The sequence below is a fragment of the Rhinatrema bivittatum genome, chromosome 9, assembly GCF_901001135.1.
Source record: "Rhinatrema bivittatum chromosome 9, aRhiBiv1.1, whole genome shotgun sequence".
NCBI lineage: Eukaryota > Metazoa > Chordata > Amphibia > Gymnophiona > Rhinatrematidae > Rhinatrema > Rhinatrema bivittatum.
In genome coordinates, this window is record NC_042623.1 from 233,228,645 (window position 1) to 233,243,800 (window position 15,156).

At 44.4% G+C, this 15,156-nt stretch overlaps 1 protein-coding gene across 1 annotated transcript in view; it reads right to left on the reverse strand.

Moving 5' to 3' along the window:
* Nucleotides 1-15,156, reverse strand: part of LOC115099503 (D-beta-hydroxybutyrate dehydrogenase, mitochondrial-like) — an 87,961-nt gene that overhangs the window by 36,900 nt on the left and 35,905 nt on the right. Inside the window, exon 3 of the mRNA XM_029617176.1 lies at nt 1,737-1,878. Coding sequence (XP_029473036.1) covers nt 1,737-1,878 — 142 coding nt within the window. The remainder of the gene's footprint in view (nt 1-1,736; nt 1,879-15,156) is intronic.

Here is a 15,156-nt window from a genome sequence, read left to right on the forward strand (position 1 = left end):
CAAGGAAGTCATGATATGTTAGTGGGTATTTCAAGAAAAGAAGTGCTTGCTTGCTTTAATCTGAAGTACCAAGAAGGGAATAGTAAAAGCTGAAACTTCTGGGAAGTATTTTTTGATTTGTTGAAATTGTGTCTTGAACGATGCATGTGCTGCACTAGATACTCACCTGCAGGATAATTAAGAAAGAGAGAGAGCGAGCAAGAAACTGCAGAAAAGCCAGAGAGTATTTCCTAAAGCTGTTTATTTGGTTTGTTTAAAATACTGGAGTAAGATTGTCCTGACTTGTGCTTGTCCCACACTACATACTCACCTGCAGACCAATTAAGTGAGAGAGATGTAAGCTTCAAGAAAAACCAGAGCCTTAATACAAACTGTCCTTACCTTGTGGGATTAAAAAAAACAAACTGGCTTTAAAGGACTGACTTGAGCTATGCATGTACTGAGCTGCATGCTCCTCTGCAAGCCAGGTTAAGAGAGGCTATAGGGAAGCCAGAAAGCTACTAAAATGTTCTGTATATTGGGTTGATTTAATACTGGCTGCAAAGAGCTGGCTTGAGTTATGCCTGAACCTGAAGTGTACATTCCCTGTGAGCTAAAGAGGAGAGCAGTTACAGGAAAGCCCAAGTTTCACCACAGAAGTGCTTGGCTTTCGGACGCTCCACTTAGTCAGTAGTGAAACAGAGGAATTGTGGCCCAGTTGAATGCTTCTGAATGCCTTGGTTTACTGCTTTATGATTACTGAAATTTTGGGGAGTTAAGCCAGCAGCAACAGGAGCCTGTATTGATCGAATGCCTGAGCCATGAGTGTCTCTAAGATGCCTGGTAGCAGATTGAGATGAATGCTGAAGCTCCTGGTGAGCTGGGCTAAAGTCAGCTTCTGCAGTTGAATGAGTAATTACTATGCTCACCATGAAAAAGCTGGAAACATGGCATGTTTAGTTTGTTTTGTTTTATTGTAAAGGCTAACCAAATGAATTGTGATTCCTGCCTTGGGGGACAATGTAAAACCCTCTGAAAGTAGGAAAGCTTGAGGAATTTATATGTGGACTTTCTTAGTGCTTGGAGAAAAACAAACTCGTTATGGTTTATGAAACATCTATTGGTGCTGGACTCGAACTGAATTCTAACACTAAGAGTACTTTGTTTCCGAAGACTTTTGGAGGAGAACTGTACTCCTAAGGGCCTACACTGAAGTACACTTGGGACCAGGCACAGGAGGGGGAAATAGAGAGGCTCAAACCATAACCCTATCCAGGCTCTATATACAGCTGGAAGGAAACAGTGATGAAAGGATAGGAGGCGCTGGTACCTACTGCATTGCCTTTCTTAAGGTCTGGGGCACTGGATGTGCCCAACCATAATCCTAAAGCTCTTAGCCTAATGAAGTACAACTGCCTGGTTGCTTTTTGCCCAGTTCTCCAGTAAGCTGCCCCAAGCTCGATCCACAAGGGAGGATCACCACACACTGTTATAAGAGGTACAGACACTAGATATATGGGACTCTAAGTAAAGATGTGAAAGGCAGGGATGATGCGGACTGCTTTGCTGCTATACAGCTGAAATATCACAGGGGAGAAATTACACTGAGGGGCTGGGGTGGGGAGAGGGCAAATATTCAATTAAGAGAAAATCAATGTAAAAGTAGTTCAAATACTTAATAACCAAAATATACTTATGCATAGGACATGCTGAAGAAAAAACACAGGGTCAACTGAAGCATAATTAAATCCTTCTACCTCTCTGGGGTTCTTTTAGGTTCTTCCTCACAAACTCTACAGCTTGAGTGATCTCCTCATCGCTGGTAACATTTAGCTGGAGCACTTTCATGCTATCTGACTGCATGCTTTGCAGCTCTCTGGCTCCATCACCACCTTTATCCTAGGAACATGAAGAGGAGAATATTAAGCACATTAACTTAAAAAACCTTCATCTATACTCTTTCCTCAATAAACAGCCCACAAATGCTAAATACGAAGACTTATTCCTGCTGACAAAGACCAAGTGAATTGGTCTTTGTCAGCAGGAAAAATAACATACTGTGAATAATAATGCAGTATTTGTAGTTCGATTATTGTAGAATCAAAGCGGTCACTTTTGCAATTACACTCAGGATAACTTTCAAAACTGCTTACGTGCGCCCAATTACGCGTATATATGGGCACAGGCAAATTTACTATAGTATTTTATAACCTGTGCATGAACGGTATGCTGTTACGGGTTCAGACCATGCACACTGGTATTCTGCCCAGGGGCTCTGACCTGGGGGGCTAATCTCATATAAACACACAATTACTGGGATTATACCTGGGGGCTTGAACCCAGGAGCTTATCCCCTACACAAAGAGCCACACACATCACGGTTCCAATAAGAAAGTAAGTTTATTTGAGCAGTAGGAGGATAGAACAAATAAAATCAGATCATATAGAAGAAGTAATGGTAGATAATAACAATTGCTACATAGATATAAAAAGCTTACATTTCCAAAGGATCAGCTATACCATCACGTCGAGGGCATTCTCTCCTTATACACTACAAATGCTTGTGGAAGCAACGATGTTCCTTCCCTCTGAGTTCTTATCAGATTTCAGACACAGCTGTATGGCCTTCACTTTCTCTCTCTCAGGCTTTAGTATAAGTTAATTGCTAGTTTTTTCATCAAAGACTTAGTGGAATAACTAAACAGACTCTTGCCTTTTTGTAAACATTTCAAAGTATAAGACAGTAAACAGGAGTTCACTCAGAGGTTAGCCTGTGGCCTTCAAACTAGTCTGTATCTGGATGAAAATTCAGAATCCTTATGGCCTACCCTTTATATACATCCTCAGCCAAAGTAACAAAACATGACTCCAACATATGCATAGGTTATAAAATATGAATACAGATGCATGCAAACATACTCAAGCATGTAAAAACCAAGAGCCACATAAGTTCAGAATTATCCAGATAAGTAGCGGCATATATCCAAATATGTTCTGATTTATCCGCCTAAGAAGCACTTTTCTGACTTATCTGGATATGTAAAATAGCCGGATAAGTCTTAACACACTACTTGTTTGGCTAGGTCTGATAGCCGGATAAATCTAAAAAGCGTTACATATCTGGTTAAATCTGATAGCCAAATAAGTAGAGCCTTTAGACTTATCCGGCTATCTGACCTAGTCGAATAAGTAGCGTTTTAAGACTTATCTGGCTAAGCAATGCCTGTTGCTACTCTGCTGAATAAATCAGAATATTCTAGATAAGTGCAGCTACTTATCCGGATAAGTTCAAATTTGTCCATCTAAGTAGCAGCAAAGGTGCTAATTAGCCAGATAAGTCTTAAAACACTACTTATTCGGCTAGGTCAGATAGCTGGATAAGTCTAAACGTTGTAGTTATTTGGCTATCAGATTTAACTGGATATGTAGCCTGGGGCTACTGGGCCTTTGGAGAGACATTATGGTGCCAATCTCGGCTGCGGACAAAAGTCTGTTGACATGCAGCCAGACATACCATAGCATTGTTATGTAGGAGTGCACAGAGTATCTCCCAATGGCAGGCATAACTGACTGATAAAGCGATATTGAATAAATATAAACACAATAAGGGAAAATTCTGGGAATACACACAGAAATAGTTGTAATCTCTTATTTTATTGTTCAACTTTCAATGCAGAAATTGGAATAGTTGTGGGGGACTGTACATTTATTTATTTATTTAAAACCTTTATATACCGGTGTTAGTGTGTACATCACATCGGTTTACATTTTAACAAAATGTTTGGAAATTACATTTAACAAGGGTACAACATTGTAGGGCAGGGTGCACGCATAAAGAAAGGCATAGAAAAAACAGCGCAACTGGTGAGAGGGTCTTAATAAGGTGATTATTGGTATATATCATGCTGAGAGACATGATAATTGTAAGCTGTTATATACATTGGGGCGGATTTTCAGAGCCCTGCTCGCGTAAATCCGCCCAAAACCGGGCAGATTTACGCGAGCAGGGCCCTGCGCGCCGGGAAGCCTATTTTACATAGGCCTCCCGGCGCGCGCAGAGCCCCGGGACTCGCGTAAGTCCCGGGGTTCTCAGAGGGGGGCGTGTCGGGGGGCGGGCCCGGTCATCGCGGCATTTCGGGGGCGTGTCGGCAGCGTTTTGGGGGCGGGTACGGGGGCGTGGCTACGGCCCGGGGCGGTCCGGGGGCGTGGCCGCGCCCTCCGTACCCGCCCCCAGGTCGCGGCCCGGCGCGCAGGAGGCCCGCTGGCGCGCGGGGATTTACGCCTCCCGGAGGGAGGCGTAAATCCCCCGACAAAGGTAAGGGGGGGGTTTAGATAGGGCCGGGCGGGTGGGGAGGGCAAAGGAAAGTTCCCTCCGAGGCCGCTCCGATTTCGGAGCGGCCTTGGAGGGAACGGGGGTAGGCTGTGCGGCTCGGCGCGCGCCGGCTATACAAAATCCATAGCCTTGCGCGCGCCGATCCAGGTTTTTAGCGGCTCCGCGCGTATCTACTAAAATCCAGCGTACTTTTGTTTGCGCCTGGAGCGCAAACAAAAGTAGGCTATTCGCGCGCCTTTTAAAATCCGCCCCATTATGTACAGGGATAATGGTAGTAGCGAAGGAGTCAGGTAATGGGATTAGAGGAGGCAGAGATATGGAGAGACGGTTAGTCAGGAAATGCCTCTCTAAACAACCATGTTTTTAGTTTTTTTCTAAATTTGAAGTGAAAGGATTCGAGACGGAGTGTTGAAGGCAGGGAGTTCCAATGTGAAGGGCCTGCAATCGTGAGAGCACGTTCTCTTGTGGTGGATAGGTGTGCTATTTTTAGGGAGGGCACATGAAGGGTTCCTTTGTTAGTTGTTCTAGTGGGGCGATTCGGGTTAGCAGAGGTGAATGGATGGTCGAGCCAGTTGGAGTGGTGGGAGTAAATGGCTTTATGGGTGATTGTGAGAGTTTTGTAGAGAATACGAGAAGGTATGGGGAGCCAGTGCAGGTCTTTGAGAATGGGAGTAATATGGTCTGTTCTGCGAACATTTGTTATGATTCTTGCCATGGCGTTTTGGAGCATTTGCAGGGGTCTTATGGTGGAGTAAGGGAGTCCTAAGAAGAGTGAGTTGCAGTAATCCAGTTTTGATGATAGGGTGGTTTGGATTACTGTCCGGAAATACTGGAAATGTAATAGTGGCTTGAGCTTCTTGAGCACATTAAGTTTGAAGAATCCTTCTTTAAGGATAGTGCTGACGTGTTTCTTCAGGTTTAGTTGTTGGTCAAGAAGTACTCCAAGGTCTCTCACACAAGGTTGTGCAGTGATGAGCTTGAAGGCTGGGTCATTAGCAAAGGATTGTTTAGGGGTGGAGTGGTGCAAAATAAATAGTGGTTCGGGTTTTTTTTTTAGTGTTAACGGCGAGGTGGAGATTGGTAAGAAGGGGGTTGGTTGATTTGAGGCAGGTCTCCCAGTGAGCTAAGGCATCAGATATGGAGGTGTGGATAGGTATGATGATTTGAACATCATCGGCATATAGGTAGAATTTTAGTTTAAGATCTGAGAGGAGTTGACAGAGCTGGGTGAGGTAAATATTGAAAAGGGTGGAGGAGAGGGAGGAACCCTGAGGGATTCCATAAAGGAGGGGATAGGGGCGGATATGGCGTTACCTATTTTTACGAAGTATTTTCTGTTGGATAGGTAAGAAGAGAATCAAAGGAGGGCTAATCCTGAGATGCCAATGTCTTTTAGATGGGTGAGGAGATGGTTGTGGCATATGGTGTCAAATGCCGCTGAAATATCTAGTAGGGCAAGGATGTAGCTGTTCCCATGGTCCATGCCTTTGAGGAGGTGATCGGAAAGTGTGAGAAGGAGGGATTCGGTATTAAAGTGTTTGCGGAAACCAAACTGTGCAGGGTGAAGGATTTTGTGGTCTTCAAGGTAGTCTGTCAGCTGTGTGTTGACAACTCTTTCCATTATTTTGGCTAGGAATGGGAGGTTTGAGATGGGGCGGAAGTTGGCAGGGTCCTTCGGGTCCAGAGAGGGTTTCTTAAGGAGGGGTTTAACCACTGCTTGTTTTAGTGTGTCCGGGACTATGCCTGTGGAGAGGGAACAGTTAATGATGTCAGATAAAGATTTTGCAATGGAGGTTGGAACAGATAGGAGTGCTTTGGTAGGGATGGTGTCGTGGGGGTGGGAGGTAGGTCTGAGCTTTTTTAGGATAGATTTAACTTCTTTGGTGGAGGTGAGATCCAGGGAGCTTAAGGAAGCGGTGGAAAGGGTGGTCCCTGATGGTGTGGGGTGCAGGGGGCTGGTGAATCTGGAAAGGAGATTTGTTATTTTATTATTAAAGAATTGTGCCAGTTCTTCACATTTGGCATGGGCTTCGAACTCGGGAATCATGTGTGGAATGGTTTTGGTGAAGCTAGATACATAGGAGAAGAGCGCTTTGGGTTTGTACAGGTATTGGTGGATCTTTAAGGAGTAGAAGTCCCGTTTGTGTTTAAGTGTGGTGGTTCTATAGAAGTGAAGGGCCGACTTGTAGTTGGAGGTATGCTGTGGGGTGGGGTCCTTGCGCCATATTCGCTCTGTCTTAGCTTATTTTTCATTGTTTTTAGCTCCGAGGTGTACCATGGGTTAGATTGTTTTGACTCCGTGTTTAGTACACGTTTGGAGGTTGGGCAGAGTTTGTTGGCAATCTCTAATGTAATGGTTGTGCCATGAAGTCATGGCCGAGTCAGGGTTGGTGCATTCGAGATTGGGTAATGAGGTTGCTAGAGCTGAGACAAGATCATCACTGTTGCAGGATTTTCGGGAGATTATTGTGGAGCTAGGGGCGGTGTGGCTCGGGGTAGAGGTTTTGATGGAGAAGAGGGTTTCAATAAGGAAGTGGTCAGACCACGGGACTGGAGAGCAGGAAGGGCCCGCATTAGTGAATATCAGGTCTAAAGTATGTCCAACTTTGTGGGTGGGGGAAGCAATGATTTGTTTAAATCCTATTGAATGGAGGGAGTTGAGGAGGGTGTCACATGAGGATGTCAGCGGGAGTCAACATGGAGGTTGAAATCTCCCACGATGATGGTTGGGATGTCGGAGTTGATATTGTCTGCCATGAATTCAATAATGGGTGACGGGTTGGCTTCAAGAAGGGCAGGTGGGGAGTAGACTAGACATACCTGTAGCTTGGAAGACTTGAAGAGGCCGATTTCAAGTTTAGACTGGGTGACTATCTGGATAGATTTAAGATTCAGGGATTTCTGGGCAGCAAGTAGAAGGCCACCACATTTTTTTTTGGGTCTGGGGATGGAGAAAATATCATAGGAAGAGGTAGGGAGTTGGTTGAGAAGTACAATATCTGATTCTTTAAGCCAGGTCTCGGTGAAGGCGCAGATGTCTGGCTTGCAATCAATCAGGTGGTCATTGAGGATAGGGTTTTTTTTAGATAGTGATTGTGCATTGAATAGCAGTAGAGAGAGAGTGGTAAGGCCCAGGATTTGTGTCAGTGGGGATACAAGGATCGGAATTAGGGATTTACGTTGGGTAGAAGGATGGTGGATGTGGGGGAAGGGGAGTCTCGGAGAAAGGTGGCAGATGCGAGGGATGGGGTACGTAGCCATTGCAAGTGAGTTAGGGGTGGTTTGGCAAGTGATATAGAGGTTGAGGCGGGGTGGGTATGATCGAGAGAGAGAACAAAAATAGGAGGAGATGGCAATTAATGTTCCACTGGGTGGAGGAGGTGCAGAGGATGGGGGGGGGGGGGGGGGGGGGTGAGACCCTTAGGCAGGGTCAGAGCAACTAGTGAGTTGTAGATTAGGGGAGCGAGGTGAGGGGATTAGCTAGTGATAGTCAGGGAGCATTGGAGGTACAATAGAGATCAAGGAACACTTCGAAATGCAATAGGGAGCTATGTACAGCGATGCAGAATTCAATACAGGAATATATTCAGGGTAGTGGTTATCTTATACTAAGCATTCAGTAGGTAAAGGAAGAAATAAGTCATTGCTAATCCCTGGGCTGGGGAGCAAATATAAGTAGAGACAAACATCGCCTAGAGGTGCAAGGTGGCATAGAGTACCATTGGGAAGAGTGGTAACAAGATTGCTATCGCATATCAGGGTGATAGGGATCATGGAAAAAGGAAAGGGGTGGCGGCGATATGGGGATAGGGGGCACAAAGAGGCGCACTAAGGGGCAGGCCCCTTAGGTCGCGCTCCTTCGGGCGTGCGGCACCTAGAGTGAGTTAGAATTTAAAAAGACTCACTCGGCGCCTCCTCTGACGTCAGGTGGGGGCGGTCCTCGAGAGCTTCGGCACACTGGTGGGCCTCAGGGGCTGGGGCCTTGGCTAATCCGGTCGCAGGATGACTTGCAGCGTTCTCCCTCAAAGTCAGGTACGTCGAGGGGTGGGATCGGGCCACCGATGCATGGATCTCTGAAGAAATTAGGTGAGTCCTCGCTCTTCTGGTCGCGGCTGGCCGCGGCTTTCTCCGGTCCTTGAGTGCGTTGGGGGGAGGGTGAAGTCGGGCCTCAGAGCCTGGACCCCGATGGTAGCGATCCTTCCCGGCAAAGAGTCATCCTTTTGGTATATAAGCAAGTTTGTTTACCATAAACTGTGTTTTCCGTAGATAGCAGGATGAATTAGCCATGCTCTCTGGGACGTCCTCCTGGGCAGCCCGATGCGGAATTTTCTCAAAGTATACAGAGCTTTGTGTGCCCGTTCCCATGCGATTCCCCTCCCCCATTCAGTTAAAGAAAGCATAAACGTGCGGAGAAAGAATAGGACAGAGATAGAGTCAAGGTAAGATGTCCAGGGATGAGGGTGGAGACGCATGGCTAATTGATCCTGCTATCTACCGAAAACAGTGTTTACGGTAAGCAAACTTACTTTTTTCCCCATAGATAAGCAGGCTGAATTAGCCATGCTCTCTGGGAGTCCCCAGCTGTAAATTCTAGAGCACACTATTCATTGCGATTCTTCTTATCATTGTATAAATTGGAAGACTGTGCGAAGGAAATAATAAAGTTTGTGGATAGCTTAAGTTTTGGTTGCCAAGCGTAATACTGTTTCTCCCACTGCTGCATCTGACGGAGTCTGCTGTTTAAGACCGTAGTGTGATGTGAAGATGTGCAGAGAGAACCATGTGGCTACCCTGCAGATCTCTAAAATTGGTACATCTTTTATGTGAGCAATGGAGGTTGCCATGGCTTGAATCTGATGTGTTCTTACTCCGCCTAGGAGTTTGTCCTTATGTGATGAACAACAGAAGTTAATACAGTGGAATAACCAAGTTGCTAATGTACGTTTAGAGACTGGTAAACCTGGCACATTCGGGTTGAAGGAGAGAAACAACTGTGAACTATGGTTTGGAAATTGTGTTCTTTGAATATAAGTCAAAGCTCTTTTATAGTCCAAGGTATGAAATGTTTTTTCTCTTTCTGTAGCATGTGGCTTCGGGAAAAAAGATGGTAAAGTGATTGTTTGGTTCAAATGAAACGCTGAGACTATTTTCGGGAGAAAAGCTACATTGGTTCGTAAGGTAACCTTATCTTGGTAGAATTGCAGGTAAGGAGAGTAATGAACTAAGGCTTGTAACTCACTGACTCTTCTTGCTGATGTAATAGCTACTGGAAACACTTTCCACGTAAGGAATTTCATTGAAGTGGAGTGTAGTGGTTCAAATGGCGGGTGCATAAGCCTTTCCAAAACTATGTTAATGTCCCAAGGTACTGCTGCTTTTGTGCTGGGGGGTAAAGTCTTATAGCTCCACGCATGAAGCGAGATACCAATGGATGCATAGAAATAGATTTTCCATCCAAGAAAAGGTGGTATGCTGCAATAGCACTCAGGTGTATTCGAATGGACAATACCATTAGTCCAGAAGAATGCATTAGATGCAGATATTGAAGAATCTACTGTGTAGAGCTATGAATTGGATCTTTTGCTGCATTAGTACACCAACTGGAGTACCTGCTCCATTTTCCAGCATAATTCTTACATGTAGAAAGTTTCCTAGCAGAAATAAGAATATGCTCAATATCTGTTGGAAGAGAGAGATGTCCTAAGGCCTTCCTTTCAATCTCTAAGCCGTCGGATTTAGGGAGAAGTTTAGGGGGTGAAGTAGCGCATCCCCTTCCTGCGATATAAGGTCCTCTCAGTTTCCAAACTGTATCGGCGTTTGAATTGTCAAATGCACGAGGTAGACATACCATGGTTGTCTGGACCACATTGGTGCAATGAGAATGAGATCAGAATCGTCTGTTATGCACTTCTGGATTATTCTTCCCAACATGGGTATCAGTGGGTAAGCGTATAACAGGTTCTCCATCCAGGGAAGTAGAAATACATCTTGAGCTGTTCTGCGAGTGCTGGGGTAGATGGAGCAAAACCATGGTAGTTTTGTGTTGGCTTCTGTTGTGAAGAGGTCTATGTAGGGTGTTCCCCATTCCCTGAATAGACTGCGCTACTTCTTGATTTAATGCCCACTCGTGGGGGTGGAATATCCTGCTGAGCCTGTCGACCTCTGTATTCCTTATTCCTGGGAAATATACTTGCAGCTGGATGGAGTAGTTCAATGCATATTCCAGTATGAGCACTGCCTCTTTGCAAAGGGTCCACGAACCAGACCCTCCTTGTTTATGTAAAACATGGCTACTTGGTTGTCCATGTAAATCATTACTCTCTTTCCAGCGAGGATACGTACAAAAGTGTGGATTGCATTCCTTATAGCTCTTAGCTCTAGCAAGTTTATTTGCAGGTGCTTTTCCGGTGGATCAAATTCCTTGAGTTTTCAGGTGTAGTACATGTGCACCCTAGCCATGAGTGGATGCATCTGTTGTCATAGTGATTTGATATTCCAGTGATCGAAACGGTGCTCCCATCTATAGAACCTAAGGGGAGAGCCACCATTCTATATCCGAGGTCAAAGAGCAAGTCATAAGAACTAGACGAGACATTGGATGGTTGCGTTGAGACCACTAAGCTTTTAGTCCCCACTGTGGTCAACGCATATGAAGACGTGTGTGTGGTACCACAAATAGGGTTGCTGCCATATGACCCAACATTGTGAGAATTTGGCGAGCTGAGGCACTCAATTGACTCTTTAATGCTGAGGCCAGTTTGTGAAAGGTCTAGATTCATTCTATTGGAAGGAAGGCTCTGCAGAACTTGGTGTTTATTAACGCCCTAATGGACTAGAGGACTTGAGTGGGAATCTGGTGCGAATTTTCATAGTTGATTATGAATCCCTATTTGTCCAAGCAGATTATGGTCTGCTGAAGGTGCAAAAGTATTTTTGGCTTTAAGAGACTAGGTACCAGTCATCCAAGTAGGGAAAAATCTTGATGCCTTTTCTGCGAAGATGGGCCACAGCCACCACTAGGCATTTTGTGAACTCCAAATCAGAGTACCTTGAACTGATAATGTGTCTTGTTCACTTGAAAGCAAAGGTACCGCCACAAGACTGATGCATTGGAATGTGAGAATAAGCATCTTTGAGATTCAAAGAGCATATCCAATCGTTGGGTTCCAGAAATGGTAGAATGGTTTTGAGAGATGTCGTCTTGAATTTCTCTTTCTGAATAAACTTGTTCAAAGCTCGAAGATCTAAATAAGTCTAAGTCCCCCTCCTTTTTTGGGAATGAGGAAGTATTGGGAATAAATTCCCTGACTGTGTCGGCTGCGAGGCAGCTGTTGTATGGCATTCTGGTTCAGAAGCGTCTGCACTTCCTTGTGAAGAAGTTCCATGTTTTTTCGATCTTCTCGTGGATGAATCTGATGGGGTAGGTTGGGGGTTATATGGAAATTCAGTCGATAACTGTTCTTTACAATGCTGAGAACCCAACAATCCAATGTTATGAAAGACCATTCTGGTCGGATGAGGATATTCTTTCCCCCACTGCTAGAATTGACTGTGGCCTTGCTTCGCTCAAATTCTGTTGAGGCTTCTGGCTCGGGCCTTGTGCCTGCTTCTGCTGGCGTGGTGTTCTTTGGCAATTTCTTGCCTGAGGTTGCTGAGTTTGCCTTCTCTGTGATTGGTAAGTTTTTGCGCAATACAGAGTAAATGGTCTATATTGTCAGTGTTGGTAGAATGGTTGTTTGTAGGGATAATAGTGCTTAGAAGGGTATTGTTCTGTTGGGAATGTGAGCGATGATACTGCTACACTCTGTTCTTTCAATTGCGACACAGTTTCACACAACCTGTCCCCAAAAAGGTTATCCTCCTTGCAAGGGGGGTTAGCTAGTTTTTCATGGACATTGTCCCTTATATCACGCGCTCTGAGCCAAGCAATTCTATGTGCCGCTATGGCAGTTGCTGACATTCATGCAGAAGTATCAAAGGCTTCTTATACTGTTCTAATCTGATGGCGTAAACCTTCTTCCATATCTGATTTAATCTGAGCCTGTGCTTGTGCATCAATACTAGAGAGACTTCCCTGTTTCCATCCTTGTAAACATCAAACAAATACTGAGTAATGTAAAATTGGTGTTGTATTCTTGAATTCAGCATAGCACCCTGAAACATTTTCTTCCCAAAGTCGTCCAAGTATCTGCTGTCCTTACTTGGAGGTGTGTTTGAGTAAAGTCTTGTTTTCTTTGCTTTTTTCATTGCTGACTCAACCGCAACCAAAGCATGCAGTAACTGCACTGCTCCATAGTGGACAGATTTGCATAGTCTAAATTTTAGATCTGTTTTCCTAGAGATGGTAGCATTCAAAATCGGAGAAGTGCAAGACTTGTCTAGTAAGACCTCTAGCACTGTGTGTGTGGGGGGGGGGGGGAGGGGGGGAGGGGGGGGTGTTGTGCTGTGGGCTCTGATGGTATGTCAAATATCTTCAATATTCCATGAACTTCAGACCTTGGATCTGGTATCTTTTTTATTTCAACTTTGAGGAAGGAGCCTACCTTCTCTATGAATTTGGAATATGTCAAGTCCTTTGGAGGTGAAGATGGTTCAGGTGGTCCTTCCGGTGGATCTGAGGGAATCCATCTGATCCTGGAGATGTTGAGGGAGAGGCCGGGATGTTTATCTCCTGTTCTGAATCCTCCGAGCTGAGGTCATGAACCATGGTTTCTTCCACCCATTCATCTTCCAGAAGGGAAGATGATAGTGACTTTACGGATATGTTGTCTTCAGGTTCGCTTGATGAATCCTGTTCCTTAGGGGAGTCTAGCAGTGATGCAAAGAAATTCTTTAGAATATCCGATATTTGTGTCATCACCTGTGAAGCTGCAGCCTTCCCTTTGGGGCAGGATGTAAGGCATGTCTGGCTAGTAAGGGATGGAGCCTTCTTTGGTAGAGCTGCCCTAAGGATGGCGGAGTCTGGTTCTCTTTGTAATCCTAATCGGCCCTGGGGCTCCCGGTGAGATTTGTGTCTCTTTATCAAAGATTCTTGTAACGGAGGTTGTTCGCTTTTACGCTTTGATACATGTCTCTTGATGATGAAGTGGAAGAATTGTCAGAAAGGCGGATTATGTCCACATCAGAACCCGCTTCCAATTAAGAACATAAGAACATAAGAAAATGCCATACTGGGTCAGACCAAGGGTCCATCAAGCCCAGCATCCTGTTTCCAACAGTGGCCAATCCAGGCCATAAGAACCTGGCAAGTACCCAAAAACTAAGTCTATTCCATGTAACCATTGCTAATGGCAGTGGCTATTCTCTAAGTGAACTTAATAGCAGGTAATGGACTTCTCCTCCAAGAACTTATCCAATCCTTTTTTAAACACAGCTATACTAACTGCACTAACCACATCCTCTGGCAACAAATTCCAGAGTTTAATTGTGCGTTGAGTAAAAAAGAACTTTCTCCGATTAGTTTTAAATGTGCCCCATGCTAACTTCATGGAGTGCCCCCTAGTCTTTCTACTATACAAAAGAGTAAATAACCGATTCACATTACCCGTTCTAGACCTCTCATGATTTTAAACACCTCTATCATATCCCCCCTCAGTCGTCTCTTCTCCAAGCTGAAAAGTCCTAACCTCTTTAGTCTTTCCTCATAGGGGAGTTGTTCCATTCCCCTTATCATTTTGGTAACCCTTCTCTGTACCTTCTCCATCGCAATTATATCTTTTTTGAGATGCGGCGACCAGAATTGTACACAGTATTCAAGGTGCGGTCTCACCATGGAGCGATACAGAGGCATTATGACATTTTCCGTTTTATTCACCATTCCCTTTCTAATAATTCCCAATATTCTGTTTGCTTTTTTGACTGCCGCAGCACACTGTACTGACGATTTCAATGTGTTATCCACTATGACACCTAGATCTCTTTCTTGGGTTGTAGCACCTAATATGGAACCCAACATTGTGTAATTATAGCATGGGTTATTTTTCCCTATATGCATCACCTTGCACTTATCCACATTAAATTTCATCTGCCATTTGGATGCCCAATTTTCCAGTCTCACAAGGTCTTCCTGCAATTTATCAAAATCTGCTTGTGATTTAACTACTCTGAACAATTTTGTGTCATCTGCAGATTTGATTATCTCACTCGTCGTATTTCTTTCCAGATCATTTATAAATATATTGAACAGTAAGGGTCCCAATACAGATCCCTGAGGCACTCCACTGTCCACTCCCTTCCACTGAGAAAATTGCCCATTTAATCCTACTCTCTGTTTCCTGTCTTTTAGCCAGTTTGCAATCCACGAAAGGACATCACCACCTATCCCATGACTTTTTACTTTTCCTAGAAGCCTCTCATGAGGAACTTTGTCAAACGCCTTCTGAAAATCCAAGTATACTATATCTACCGGTTCACCTTTATCCACATGTTTATTAACTCCTTCAAAAAAGTGAAGCAGATTTGTGAGGCAAGACTTGCCCTGGGTAAAGCCATGCTGACTTTGTTCCATTAAACCATGTCTTTCTATATGTTCTGTGATTTTGATGTTTAGAACACTTTCCACTATTTTTCCTGGCACTGAAGTCAGGCTAACCGGTCTGTAGTTTCCCGGATCGCCCCTGGAGCCCTTTTTAAATATTGGGGTTACATTTGCTATCCTCCAGTCTTCAGGTACAATGGATGATTTTAATGATAAGTTACAAATTTTTACTAATAGGTCTGAAATTTCATTTTTTAGTTCCTTCAGAACTCTGGGGTGTATACCATCCGGTCCAGGTGATTTACTACTCTTCAGTTTGTCAATCAGGCCTACCACATCTTCTAGGTTCACCGTGATTTGATTCAGT